This window comes from Hyalella azteca, unplaced genomic scaffold (assembly GCF_000764305.2).
Source record: "Hyalella azteca isolate HAZT.00-mixed unplaced genomic scaffold, Hazt_2.0.2 contig14448, whole genome shotgun sequence".
Lineage (NCBI taxonomy): Eukaryota > Metazoa > Arthropoda > Malacostraca > Amphipoda > Hyalellidae > Hyalella > Hyalella azteca.
In genome coordinates, this window is record NW_025944334.1 from 77,330 (window position 1) to 91,781 (window position 14,452).

The window sequence follows — 14,452 nt, forward strand, 5'->3', positions numbered from 1 at the left end:
TTTAAATTGCAAACCTCTCAGGTGACAACGAGTGGGGGTCTCATCGTCATTAACATTTACGAATAAAAATATTTCAATAATGAAATTAATTACTGATTAATGAATTGATAGTGAATGCCTTATATTACTAATTGATACGAACATCCCACGTATTGCCCAATGTATGCATCCATAAATGAGTAATTTAACCCGTAACTCGAAATTTTTTGTAATAACAGCTGCGCATGGATAGCTTTATTCAAATATTTGTAATCGCTCGGATATTCGTAATTCAGGAGCATAGTGAATAATTATGCAATTATAACATTCCATTGTGATACAGCATTTATTTCCTCTCCCCACCAACAACCCCCCTGATATTGTATTCAGTCCTTTCAGTTTATATAATTGCCACGTTTATACAGTATAACTGCCAGAACACTTCTACTCTTGTGCCTAATCATTTTACCGATTCAAAAGGAAGAAGCATGATGAAAGAAAATAAAATGTTAAAAATATATTAAGATAAATGCCTTTTTCGGAACTATTTCCACCGTAGAAGTATTTTGATATAGCAATTAATTCAATCAAACATATATTCGTACGGTTAATATTGTCCCCTGCTTTTTCTTCAGTTACCGGGATCCAGCAACCACGACACTCCTCCTGCCATCTTCACCAGCTTCAAACTACCAAAGAGTTCTCCTCCTCCTCACTGCCTGTCTTCCCACCTTCCCACCTCCATGTCTGGTCCCCCACACTCCATGATCACCAGCTTGGGGAATGTAGCTACCACTCCGTTGGCTCACCTGGCGCAGCTCGGTAGAGAAATGGCTGAGTCTCCCCCCACACCCACAGCTGTAACCGCCAGCAGCTCAGGAAATTCCTCAGGTCTTCAGTCACCGCGACCAAGCCTTAACATGCTACCCCTCACCGGCATGATTGTGTGCAACCCTCCCCAACCTCAGGTGAAGGCACACTAAATGAATGCAGCAGCCAATTTTCAGTTTCTCCAATGTCCTAAGAGATGAAAAATATATATTTTGAAATGATTTCAATGCAAGGAATTTCGTTGTATTTTTTTAACTCCACTCATACAACGCCACTGAGTTTTCTGCGCCTATACAATCTCAACCGTTGTGTTAAACTGACGGCGTAAAAAAATTTATTCCAGATTTAATAGGTAGAAATTACCTAACAAATCATTTTCTGCTGCAGGGCGAAGAAATAGACGGGTTCACGTTCTGGCAAGAAGGCAGTCCGTGTCCCGACCAACTCTGCCCTCTGCTGTCAAGGCGACACTATCACTGCAGTCACCCCCGCTGTCTGTACGTCACCAGCAGCGTCGAAGTCCTGCCGCTGCACACAAGGTACGATCAGTGTGCACGATCCACAGGGACGATCCTACGATGCTATAGACATCAGTGTTGTCCATAGACCATAGGTACGATCATATGCGGCTATAGACATCAGTGTTGTGCATATGTACAATCATATACGGCTATAGATATTAGTGTTGTCCATAGCCACAATGTCGTTTAGAAAGCATTGGTGATTATGAACTGAGTGTATGGTGTTGCATTCAAATTATTTATGCTGTATTGACGCGAAGTGGTCCGGTAACATCTCAACCAGATATCTAGTAGAGTTGTACTATATCCATAAATGTATCACTGTTTCAGGACCATGTCATACTCAAGGCTCTCTACACTTACACGCACTTTCACTCATTTCAATCAAAATGTAAATTTTCATTATTCATTTTCTTCTCCAGGAATTACCACGAAACGACCCACATTCCCGAAGGCTTCCTATCCATCGACAAGGGAATTGACTGTCGCCTACCTTCATGCCAAAGGTGAGCCAATTAATATGTATAACGAATTTACGGTTATTATACTGATCATACGAATGCTTCTTCATTTTGCGTTTGGTTGAGAGTAATAGAAATTGATTGAATAGTTATTATAACTTGTTTTTATTATAGTTTTTGTATTCGATAATATTGCCTTGTGTACTGATGTGGATTGTCAAGTTATTAAATTGAGCGAGTGTGTCCATGACTATAAAATTATTATGATCAGCTCTTGAGCTAATAATGGCGGCTTTTGCCCGAGACAAGCTTCAAATTTTCACTGGGGATAGAAATATTCATGCTGCCAATTCAGAGAGGAAGTAATGGTACCATAACCCATGTAATTCTAGTCCAACTCTGCATACGTTCCTGTCCTACAGCAATCAAGTACTGAAGCATTTTCACTGCACGCGCTGCGGCTACTCTTTCGTGAACTACCAAGCCCTAGAGCCTCACCACGACAAGCACTTGCAGGAAGACCAGGATTCTGCTCTTTCATCTTCCATGGAGCAGCCCTTCACCTCCAAAGCTCGTTCCCACAGCCCCATGGAGGCACCACCGGCATGTAGCCTCTCCGCATCCGAGAGTCCACTCAAAAGCCAAGGTATCAGAATGCTTTGGTCGCGAATACGACGCTAATCGATTATTACCAACTCTTAAAAAAGATTATTTCAAATATTACGCTGTACATTAGCGAGTTATATCATGTGTGTTATATATGTATAATATTATATTTTTTTGTAAGTATGTAGCCGAACGTTAACTTCCTTGAAATTCCTAATCCCACGGAATCATGTGTCTAAATTTCACGGAATCGTCCTGCCTTTGATTTCTTCTAGTTATTCGATAACAAACAGATCTAATTCTACTCCGAGAACACATCGTAGGATAAATGGATGCGTTGGTGACGTTGAAGACAGACAACACTGACGTTCAGATCTCTCTCCTCCAGTTGTGAAGTCTTCGGGGATTTTCTACCCTCTATCCCCATTCCCCAACCTACCGCAAGGAGGGGCCCGGACCTCTACTCCTCGAAGTGAACCAGGAGCTCTCGTGATGGCCATTCCTCCGTCCTCAACCCGATCTTACACTCTACCGTCCTTCACCCTGCCTGTGTCCAGTAGCTTTACGATTACTTCTTCCCCTAGAATATCGCAAGTCCCACCGTCGACGCCACCTCTGTTGTCGGATAACAGCGGTGAGTCGCCATCCATGGTCAAAGTCTCTATGCATCTCACGCAGAGTTCGTCCCATAACAACAGTGAAGAGAATGCAGACAGTTCTTGTGGTCAGAATAACGAGTCATGCGGTGGCGATTCTTTCAATCCTACGACTATCACACCCGAAAAACTCCTTCCCGAACACCATCCTCAATACAGCGGTGAAATTTTATGTGGCCGTCCCTTCTGTAAGTTGAAGAAAAGGGAGCACTACCACTGTCAATTATGTAACCAGGCATTTAGTGAGCAAGAAAAGCTGGGCCCTCATCTCCAGAAACACATGTCGGGGTCTGGATTCGTTGGAAAAGAAGAAGAGGAAGAGGAAGAAGCTATGGAAAGTGACGATGATAGACCTAGTCATTCTCCTAATAATATTAGTGATAGACCACCTAGTCCAAAAAGCCCTGAAATAAGTTCCTCACAAACCTGTCACCCTCCACCATTTTCCATAGGCATCAGCTCTTCTCAAGCGTCTCAATTTCCGAACGCTCACATGTATACTCAGGCTGGCTTCCCGGGGCTGCCATCCCCTTTTGCTCATCCTTTGGGAATGGCGGGTTTATTCCCTCCTGGTTCTCTACCTCGGCTCCTGCCCCCATCTGTTTGGCCTGGAGTTCATCCTGCACTTGCAGCCATGGCACACCCCGCTTTAATGATGGGTGTGCCACGCCCTCCTGCGCACCTCCCTCCTCTGCCAACTTCTGAAGCACAATCTGGGCTAGGTCCTCCTGGAATGGCTCATCCGTCCTCGCTAAGTAGTCCCCGAGATATGGGAACACTTCTACCTCCGTCTCTAGGTACCTCGCCTCATTTGGCATTGTTGGGCAAGCGAGTTGGGACTGATGACTTCGCAGCTCAAGAATCTAAGAAAATACGACCATCGTGTCAATCGGTGCGCATGATGAAAGATGAACCAGTTCCTGAGGGCTACTACAGATTTAGGTAAGTACCGCTCCCATCGGTGTAATCATGTTTCTATGAAAAATCCGAGAATGCTATATGCGGATCTACTAGTTACGTAGACTAGTGCAAATCGGTCTCAGATGTGCTTAGAATAATTAATTAGCATTCATGTAAATCCGATTGTAATAATCCAAATTGATTGCCATTATCAATCCATTTCCATTTTAAAAAGAGCATAATATTCATACCTGACATCTTTTGATTGGTCCCAGAACATCGTATTGCAGATATAAGGACATACCCCGAGACATCATTTTATTAAATCTTCATTCAATTTAAGCGGACATATTCTTCTTCAGGTTTAACGAAGATTGCCAGTACCCACACTGCGGCTACCGGGAACACCAGACTCATTTCCACTGCATGCGTAAAGATTGTGGGTATTCCTTCTGTGATAAAACTCGCTTCGTTCAACACACCGCCCGCCATGACCGCCTCGACACCCTCATGGGGGGCGACTTTCAGCAGTACAGGTCGAATGTATCTTGCGGACGATCTGACTGTATTTATGCCTCCATGGTCGGTGAGTAGATAAACTGGCGGGAAGTAATGAGTTTAAATTACTACTTTGTTTTCTAAGGTGTGATTTGCTGACGCCATTATCTTTCTATAAAAAAGAGTCATAGTTGTATCATAATGTTGTTCTAATACACTTCTAATGTGAATCAGATAGGTGATTTAATAACGTTCAATTTTAGCTGACCTCGCATTAGTCCAGCAGCAAAATTTGCATTCGGATAAGATTGTCCAGACATAAATAATGATGTTTATTCAATTTAGTACAAGTTCTTGACAATTTCGTTGAATGAACAGGGCGCCAGCAGAACAAGGCATCTCACTTCCACTGCATGAAGTGCGATTTCGTATGCACGGACACCAATAAAGTGGTCGCCCACCGGCGGCAACATCAGAAGCGAGATTCCATCAACGCCGCAGGATTTGAAAAGTTCACACCGTCCCAACCTTGCGGAGTGCAAGGATGCAACCACAACCAAAAACAAACGCACTATCATTGCCTCAAGTGCAACTATTCTGTACTGGGTCTCAGCCAGATGTCCGCACACAAGTTCAGACATCTTGATTAGCAGATAATTTAATTTATGCACATTAATTAATTATATGTACTACGTACTAGACAGCAGCCACGTGTTCACATACAAGCTGAGCCATCTTGTCCAGCAGTACCTATAATTTATACGCAGAAATTATTTATATCGTTTTTGTGGTCATGGACAATGATTGCTTTATGTTGTAGCGCCCAAGTTTTTATTTTACAAAAATTAATCTGGATTTTTTCCCACGTCAATCTAATTTTATTTACTTGCATTTCTCAGTTTATAGCAAAATTTTCTGTACATATCGTGTGTATATAAACGGAATAACGCGTAGTATATGCCGAAACGGATTAATTAATATGATTAATTGTTAATTTCATAATCATTTTGTACATAGAGAAGTTGTGCCTAATGATCAATGTGTACATGGTGCCTTTTTAAGATGCATTCATTAGTGTTAAGGGAAGTTCGCGACGAACTACTGATTAATACGCTGATGTCGTCAGCGTGGAATGGAACATATCTTTAATAATGCCTTATTATGGAGTGCCTTCACTTAACTCCTTGTGTGTCTTCTCATGTGTCTTGAACGCCGTTGTCGGACACCGTTGTGCCGCCAACACTATGGAAACTACATTAAATTTGCCAGTGTAACTATTATTAGTCGATATTAAAATTAAAGATTGCGTTATTGGGATATCCATAGCATAATTTCTCCCATTCCGTGTTTACTTTGAATTGATTGGATGGGTTGGTTCAATTGACATCGTTTGGTGAAGACGGAGGCATTTTGAGGTCCTTGGACAGTAGTTATGATCCCAAAGGAATATACTTTTTTTTAATATATATAAAAAACCATACTAGTTTTCTAGAATGGATCTTCCACAAAATTCAGGATATTTACCTAGCAACTTTTCAGCCCCCAACTCGGAAGTAAGTAATTCAGCGAAAAAGACATACAAGGTATTATGTTATTGTTCGCTTATACCAGACAAGGTACAATACTGCTAATAATGTCCCGTATTTATCTCCATATTTTGAATGAATTGACGTAACGGAGTAGAACTAGGTAACGATTGCACGTCACAAGTGATTAACGCGTCAGGTTTCGTATATGTAGCAACCATCAAACCTGCTAAATTTTATGCTTTCTATTCAGTCTATCATACACGAAAGAAACGCAATCCATGGTTCAGCATGTTGAGTGAATAATAATGTATATTGTATTCTCATACATCATGTATTTCTATCACTCGCGCTTTGCCTCGGTGTGGCACGTTCTCCAGTTAGTGAATCATAATGCAAATTTCGTGTATAACACGATATTATAGCGCATCAATTATATTAAGAATTATTGGCACCTTGTGTTTGGTAGCAAGACACTTAACGGGTATTTATTAAAAACTTTAACGCATTTTTTGCCGCAAATTTTCTTTGAAGCGGCCTCAAATAGATGCAGTTCATATTGCCGCTTAAATGCCACATGGCAGTTCGAAGTTTTAGAAACAAAGCATATATAGGGAATGATTATTTGAATAAAGATTTTCAGCGTGATCAAAATGCATACTTCACTAAAATTGCAACAATTAAAACGCAAACGATTCGGAATAAATTTTCTGAATAGAAAATTAATTATTCAACAACTATGACAGTTTAGTTACAATTGTTCGTCTGATGCAGCCAATAACAGACGGTAATTTTATCCTTATTTCAAACATAAAATTGACTATCTTTGCAATTCCTAATGATTAAACCACTTCTGCATTATAGCTTTTGCTATGGTTAAAGTAATTGTTGAACAAAAACCATCGTGTCCTCGTACGATTAATTATTTATTTGTTTTTAATAGCTTAGATGCGGACATATAGTCTAAGAACATACGAGGCGTTTTCAGTATACCTGGGCACTTACATAGTTTGTAGTAGTTGATGTTCCATAGCTCTACAAGTTTCCATTTATAGTTGGAAGAGAAAATTAAATCTGAAGTACATATTTCTGGAGTTTTACTCACCAAACTCACAATGTTAATGAATCATCGCCCAAATAGTTATGGAACAATTAAGGCTTCAATCGATATTTTTCACGCACAGTTTTTAAGTCACATCACTGCCAGACGGGCGAAATATTTTATTCGTCAATACAAATGGAATAGATTTTCATTTCTCTTCAAGCTATAGATACAGCTCAGTAGTATTTACAAAAGTTACTTATTTGACAAAAATAAATCACTGACTAAATTGTTTTACACTTTACACACAATGGCTTTACAGTTGAGCCTCTTACGCGTCAACGTCCGAATTACAATGTGAATTTTAAGCGACGGCCATTTTCCAAGGATTAAATACAAAAAAAAATACATTATCCATTAAATCACTAAAATTCCATGTATAAGCCTCGAGTGCGGATACCTGAAACAAAGGCGAACAGTTACGCGAAAATTATCACAAGTTTTGTAAGCGTACTTTGCTGCTGCCAACTGCGGACGTGTTACTGGATAGAATTTGAAATCATTCTAAGTTGGAGCTGACTCTATTTACGATCATCGTAAGTTAGAGCTGACGCCCTTCACAGTCATTATAGGTTGGAGCTGACTGAGACTCAAAGATATTCGTTTGAAATCAGATACCAAGGAGACCCGAGTCTGAAGATAGCTTGTGTATCCAGCACTCAAGAGAAGGTAAAGGCGAGCTGTTAACGCAGGGAAGAATTATATGATCGAGCTTATGGAGGCACGTATCTCTACAATTTCAGATGCAAGGAAATCATTCCCTCAATTTATTATTACGAAAAGGTCTATATTTTTTAGCAAACAAATAAATACCGTACATTAAGAAAAAGAAAGAGTTTGAATGCTCAAATTTGAAATTAACCACAGTCCGTAACATCATCGTATGGAGCAAGTGAAATTTAACACAGAGTGCAGTTCAATCGCTACTTGGATTGATGCTTATTAATAATATGGCGAGTGAGGAATCTTTTCTCGACGCAAGCATAATCACACTGCGAGCAATGAAACGGTTTCTCCAGTGAATGCCTATAAAGAACATGTTGATTCAGCTCCCTTTTGGAAACACAAGAATATTCACACTCTGAACAGTTGAGGGGCTTGGTTAGTGAATGCCTAGCTAGAACATGACGATCTAGCACCTCTTTCCTGACGCACGAATAATCGCAGTCCGAACAGCGGAAGGGTTTGTTCACAGAATGTATGTGTAGAACATGACGGTTCAGTTGTGCTTTGGTGCTGTAAGAACGATCACACTGGGTACAGTGTTGAGATTTATGCGACGAGTGTTTCATAAGAACGTGGATCTTGAGATCGCTTTTAGTGACGTAGGAATTTCCACACTCCAAGCATTGTAGGGGTTTTTCTGATGAATGCTTAGCGAGGAAATGACGATTCAGTGCATGTTTCGAGATACAAGAAAATTCACATTCCGAGCACTGGATAGGTTTCTTCGGTGCATGGATTGAAAGGAAATGGCGTTTCAGTGAACTTTGGGAGACACAAGCGAAGTCACAATCTGAGCATTGAAAAGGTCTCTCTGATGAATGCATACACAGGATATGTCTAGTAAGGTCTTGTTTCAGGTAGCAAGAATGGTTACAGTGCGAACAGTAAAGAAGTTTGTGTGGTGAATGCTTGGTTAGAATATGGTAATCAAGTCTCTTTTTCGTATTACAAAAATGTTCACACAGAGAGCAGCGATACGGCTTTTCTTTGGAATGTTTTGAATAAACATGTAGTTGAAGTTCATTCTCTGAACTGCATAAATATTCGCAATGAGGACAGGAATGTGGCTTGAAGGATGATTTACGTTGCGGTAGTTCGGATACCACTTCTGTCTTGACCAATGTACATGTGGGCTGTGCGAGGTTCTGAGTAAATTGCTCAGAGTTGGAGGCTCCAGAGACGTGATCAACAGCAGCATGTGGGGCGCTCGTTGGTGTGGGCGACGCGCTGCCGTCCTGCCAAGACGAACCAAACTAGAATTTTCATGAATACAAAAATATAACAGAAATGATAACACAATTATTGAGATATATAAAGGAAAAAATTGCATTACAATATATACAAGAGATTGTTTACAATTAAGACTGCAGTTGAACCAGACATATGTAACAGTTTCTCTATGCAATTGAATATTCTTTAGAATTAACTAGTTGAAAATGCATTTTGAGTCAACAATAAACTGGGGAGACAAAATTACTTGCGTGTACAGGGGGCTTGGTCAAAATAAGAGAAACGCTCAACATTTTGAAATTATATTTTTTGAACATGACTTGAGATTTTATTGATTTATAGTATATCTTTACTGCTAATTGATATTTCATGCTGCTTCAGATATTTTTATCAAATTTTTGTGGCTACATCCTTACTAAAATGGCATAGGTACCTCTCTGACATTAGAGGGGCCTAATTTTTTGTGCTCATATGTCAGGTGCTAGCTGCACACTAATAATTTGCAATTTGTTCGAGTACATACTTTGGAGAATTGATTCTTTTATTGCTGCAAAAGGTGGACCTATATACAAAATATAATAAAATATATTTTGTGTAGCTACAGATCATCTAAAATGTATTTTATTTATTTATATGATGTTTCCTTTTTTTGGTCAACCCCTGTATACCGTTGACTAAAACAGTACAGCAGATCAGATAATTCAACTTCAGGATTCAATCATCAGTTGTTCAGGGAGTTTTGAGGAGTGCTTGTTTTAATCTAACCATTCATACCAGTGATTACAAAAAAAAAAAACTAATTTACTGATTTCAACTTGTTTGACAGAACTTTATGAAGAACTTAAGGAAGTATTTGGCCATTAGGATGCACTGGTTTTCAACTTGAAACACGTTAGTTTTAGTAGATTCATGGCTATGCCCTGTGAAAAATGAATGGGTCAAGTTGTCCAAATGATGGTACTTCCTGCACGTTGCACTTCTACTTACTTTTGTCAGGGCAAAAGGAATAAGAATGTCTAACAAGAAAAAAGGCAACAAGTACATCGCTATTTGGACATTATCTCACTCATTCCTCTTATTAATCGGATAAGTATAAATTTTCAACTTACACTGCGTATTGACAAGATAAACCCTTCAGTACACACCAATATTCCAGGCATATTGACAAGACAAACCCTTCAGTACACACCAATATTCCAGGCATATTGACAAGACAAACCCTTCAGTACACACCAATATTCCAGGCATAGTAAAGACGAACGAGATGACGTCTTGTGATGCACAAGAATCTACATCCTCCTCGGTTTGAAGCTCCATCTTGCACGGCACAAACAATGGCTGAGCTTGCTGGTCACCACAACCAGGACTGTGAGGCTCGCTTGGAGAAACCTGCTACAAAATTTGTGAGCATCAGTAAAATATTAAAATATTATATTCCTGTGATAATAGGTTGTATACATGATAACATTTTCTGTAACTTTGTAGTGAAAGATTTGAAAAAGAAAAAGGGATGCTTCGTGTTCACTATCACAATTTCTTTAGAGACGGTAAATTGTCTGGTGGTCCCTTCATGCAAATAATAAATTGTGAGAAATTATATCCAATAATATTAAAGGATAATAAAGAAATTTTTGCAGCACAGGTACAAATTCAATTATAAGAAAACTAATTAACACTTGTAATTCTAACTCTTGTTTACCTACCTTATCATCCTCATTTATGGATAGTTCTTCCTTCACAGATACTCCATCCATATAAAACTCAACCTCCTTCTTGATGCTGATGGCTTCAAGGGCTTCCATAGCAAACTCAGCTTCCTTCTTGATGCTGATGACTTCAAGGGCTTCCATATTGATCTCGGCCTCATTCTCGATGCCGATGGCTTCAAGGGCTTCCACATTGATCTCGGCCTCCTTCTCGATGCCGATGGCTTCAAGGGCTTCCATATTGATCTCGGCCTCCTTCTCGATGCCGATGGCTTCAAGGGCTTCCATATTAACCTCGGCTTCCTTCTTGATGCTGATGACTTCAAGGGCTTCCATATTGATCTCGGCCTCCTTCTCGATGCTGATGACTTCAAGGGCTTCCATATTGATCTCGGCCTCCTTCTCGATGCTGATGACTTCAAGGGCTTCCGTATTGATCTCGGCCTCCTTTTTTATGCTGATGACTTCAAGGGCTTCCATATCAAACTCGTCCTCCTTCTTGATGCCGATGGCTTCAAGTGCTTCCATAGCAAACTCAGCCTCCTTCTTGATGCTGATGGCTTCGAGAGCCGGAGTTGGATCAGCAGCCTCTGTGAATGGATATGAACAACATTTTAGCAACACTGACAGCAAAGTTTTGCAGAAAAAATCTCAAAGCAATGCTGTAGTACACATTATAACAGTATTTGTGAAGTAACATGTAGGTAAGTAATGGCAGGTGTGCAATATTGATATATATCATACACTCACCTTCTTGCTTGACTCCATGGGATCCAGCAGACTCCTGAAGATGGCTCAGCTCAGCTCCCCGGCCTCTTACGGTGGCAGCATCAGAGAACTGGAGGAGTTTAACATTGTAAGCCATGATAAAATGTAGTAGCAAAAAACCTACAGCCAAAATATGGGAGCAAAAAATCTGCCACCAAAATGTGGGAGCAAAAAAATCTACCACCAAAATGTGGTAGAAAAATCTACATCAGAAAGTGGTTTCAAAAAACCAATTACTTCAATGTGATAGGTAGCAAAAAACCTATGACCAAAATCTTTTAGCAAAAAAACTTATGGCCAGTGTTAGAACAAATTTTCAAGGCATGAATTTGCCTGTGGAAAATTGAAGCCTGTGAAAAAGTCCAAAAAATTAGAATTTAAAAAGACCACAATAATTGTGCACCTGCATCTATTGGGTGCTTAGTTATTCATTACAGGTGCCAAGTAAGAATTTGAAGCACAAATGTTAGGTTGGACATAAAGGATAAGCAGTAGCATTGCAGGCAAACATTTTGAGGGTGCCAAGGAGATTTTTTTACTCAAAACTCTACAACATCTTTATTGGTTTGATGCAATGCTCAATATTTTACTAATTGTGTCAGCAAAAGTATAGAACATTTAAATACATCACTAAAATTAAAAATTATTTTGATGCACTTTAGAGGTGTGCAACATTTAGTTTCAAATATACTTTGATTTAGACATTGTATGGTATTTATTAACTATATTGTTTTCTATTTTGATGTTAGCTGTAAATGTAGAGAATGTAAGATGGACACAATTGTACCAAACTGAAAACATATTACCGTCAACCGGGGCTACTCGGGACGGGCGGAGTAACTCGGGACAGTCCTCCGACACGGCATAAAACTGTTTTAGTAGCAAAACTAATTGGAATATTGCAAAACTAAATATAGTGGCGTAAACGTCAACATTTTTCCTATCTATGTAGTAAATAGGAAGTTCAAAAATACTACATTTACTTGCTTTGAAAAATTCCTGAAAAAATGATGAAAACAATATTTTGAAAAGTTACTTCTGCTAAGGTCTGTATTAAAAAAATATTTGCTGTATTAAAAAATTTTGCTTCGAAAAAAGTGGCAGACAAGTGTCAGCATGAAAACTTTATTTGCGGAATTTACATACCGTAAAATGGGGTAACTTTGACCAATTTTTTTTCAAAATGATGCAATTTTTTGACTAGATAAGTTAAACTTAAATTGAAACCTGCAAAACACAGGTCTATACTCAGAGCTGGGCAGCGCTACTTGGAAATGTAGCGGCGCTACCGCTACCGCTACATGCTCTAAATGTAGCGGGCGCTACCGCTACCGCTACACCCACTAGATTGTAACGGGCGCTACCGCTACCGCTACAGTAAAATGTAGCGCGCTACATTAGCCGCTACAATGGCCAAAATTATTGGAAATCTCTAAATATTCATTGTTCTGCTATTGGGATTTACTCATTTCTCTTATACACATCTAGATGTGTATAAGAGACAGGTGTCTTCTCATGCTGTAAGCTTGCTGTTCGTTGTTCTTGCCGAGGTGAAGTACTTTACACTTGTCAGCATTGAANTCGGCTGTGCATGTTTTTATGACGAGTAGGTACATCAAAAGTGCATGCACCATAGAAACATGGTTCGAATCTTTATCTTTAAGTTACATGTTCTTCTTTCACTTACAAATGTAAACAAATTATTGCATGATTTAGTGACAGTGTTAGATTTCACAGTGGTTATAATCTGTCTCTTATACACATCTAGATGTGTATAAGAGACCCTCTGTCTATACTCTAGCTTCACTCACCATAAATTGCTGGCTCCTGCCTCTCATAGTTTTGATGTAATTTCAAAAAAAGTGATGGTCTTTTTTACCCCAGCTCTTGGGGTTTCTTTGACCGGGTGGTAAAATCAATTTTATTTTTTGGTAAAATACCTCCAAATAACTCCAGGTTTTGGTGCATTGTAGTAGAACTCTTCTAGTTACATATGCAAATGACAAACTTGTGGGAAGTGTCATAGTTTGCAAATTGGGGGCGCTGCCCCCCAATGGGCAAAATGTGACCACCTAATGGCAGCCGTGACGGGGTAACATTGACCAGCTTGGAAATTAAGTTAAAATTACCATATATAAGACTCTGTAGAGTCTGAAACATAAAGAAAAAACATTAATAGGTGTATCAAACATAAAATATGTTATATAGGTACCTATGGTAATTCTAACTCAATTTCCAAGCTGGTCAATGTTACCCCGTCACAGCTGCCATTAGGTGGTCAAAGTTCCCCCATTGGGGGCCTGCACCCCCCATTTACAAACTATGACACTTTCCTAAAATTTGTCATTTGCATATGTAACTAGAAGAGTTCTACTACAATGCATCAAAACCTGGAGTTATTTTACGAAAAAATAAAAAATTGTATAAGGCAGAAAAAATAGTATAAGGCTGCCGATATGAAGCTTGCAGTGGACAAGGTTGTGTAAATGCTCAATGGCATGTTCATGGATGCGGTAATATTGCACCAATAATACGGTAATATCGCATCAATAATACGGTAATTAATATATATGGTAATATCATATCAATAAAGGAAAAACAAGTAAAAGTCACAGAAAATGTCATTTATTCTATCTCTACATCATCTACAACCAGAATGTTCCGTTACCCCCTACATTTTAATATAAATATCAATAAACTAAACCCTCTTACATCCCATGATGTCTCATTCAATGTGCTCAAGCAGCGTCTTCTATTAAGATGGGACTTGGCGTCAGGGACCCAACCTCAAACTGCGTGTAACAGGGTCAAATTTTTGTTATTAAGACATCCTGGAGTCGAATTAACCTAACCTTAGTTTCCCCCAAATAGTTTGTCGAAGTAGACAAAACCATGTCCAAGAGCACGGTCATCCTTAAAAGGAAAGGGCCTGCAGTCCTAAA

At 39.3% G+C, this 14,452-nt stretch overlaps 2 protein-coding genes across 8 annotated transcripts in view; one reads left to right on the forward strand and one right to left on the reverse strand.

Moving 5' to 3' along the window:
* Positions 1-7,064, forward strand: part of LOC108666399 (zinc finger protein castor homolog 1) — a 31,358-nt gene extending 24,294 nt beyond the window's left edge. For 4 of the 5 annotated variants that reach the window (XM_018153270.2, XM_018153274.2, XM_018153272.2 and 1 more), the window contains 7 exons: positions 615-947; positions 1,198-1,349; positions 1,754-1,837; positions 2,215-2,438; positions 2,772-3,996; positions 4,317-4,540; positions 4,831-7,064. In XM_018153270.2, coding sequence (XP_018008759.1) covers positions 615-947; positions 1,198-1,349; positions 1,754-1,837; positions 2,215-2,438; positions 2,772-3,996; positions 4,317-4,540; positions 4,831-5,102 — 2,514 coding nt within the window. In that variant the 3' untranslated portion in view covers positions 5,103-7,064. The remainder of the gene's footprint in view (positions 1-614; positions 948-1,197; positions 1,350-1,753; positions 1,838-2,214; positions 2,439-2,771; positions 3,997-4,316; positions 4,541-4,830) is intronic. The other variant, XM_018153273.2, reaches the window with a different exon arrangement.
* Positions 7,059-12,339, reverse strand: LOC108666401 (zinc finger autosomal protein-like). Of its 3 annotated transcripts, none has more exons than XM_018153277.2 (4): positions 11,493-12,339; positions 10,740-11,332; positions 10,270-10,428; positions 7,059-9,041 (listed from the first exon to the last, which is right to left on the reverse strand). In XM_018153277.2, exons 1-4 carry the CDS (start codon positions 11,605-11,607, stop codon positions 8,004-8,006), a joined length of 1,905 nt encoding a protein of 634 aa, XP_018008766.1. In that variant the 5' UTR covers positions 11,608-12,339; the 3' UTR covers positions 7,059-8,003. The 3 variants fall into 3 exon arrangements, with proteins under 3 accessions (XP_018008766.1, XP_018008765.1, XP_018008764.1); XM_018153276.2 differs by having other exon boundaries at positions 10,270-10,425; positions 10,740-11,338; XM_018153275.2 differs by having other exon boundaries at positions 10,740-11,338.
* Positions 12,340-14,452: the final 2,113 nt, after the last annotated feature.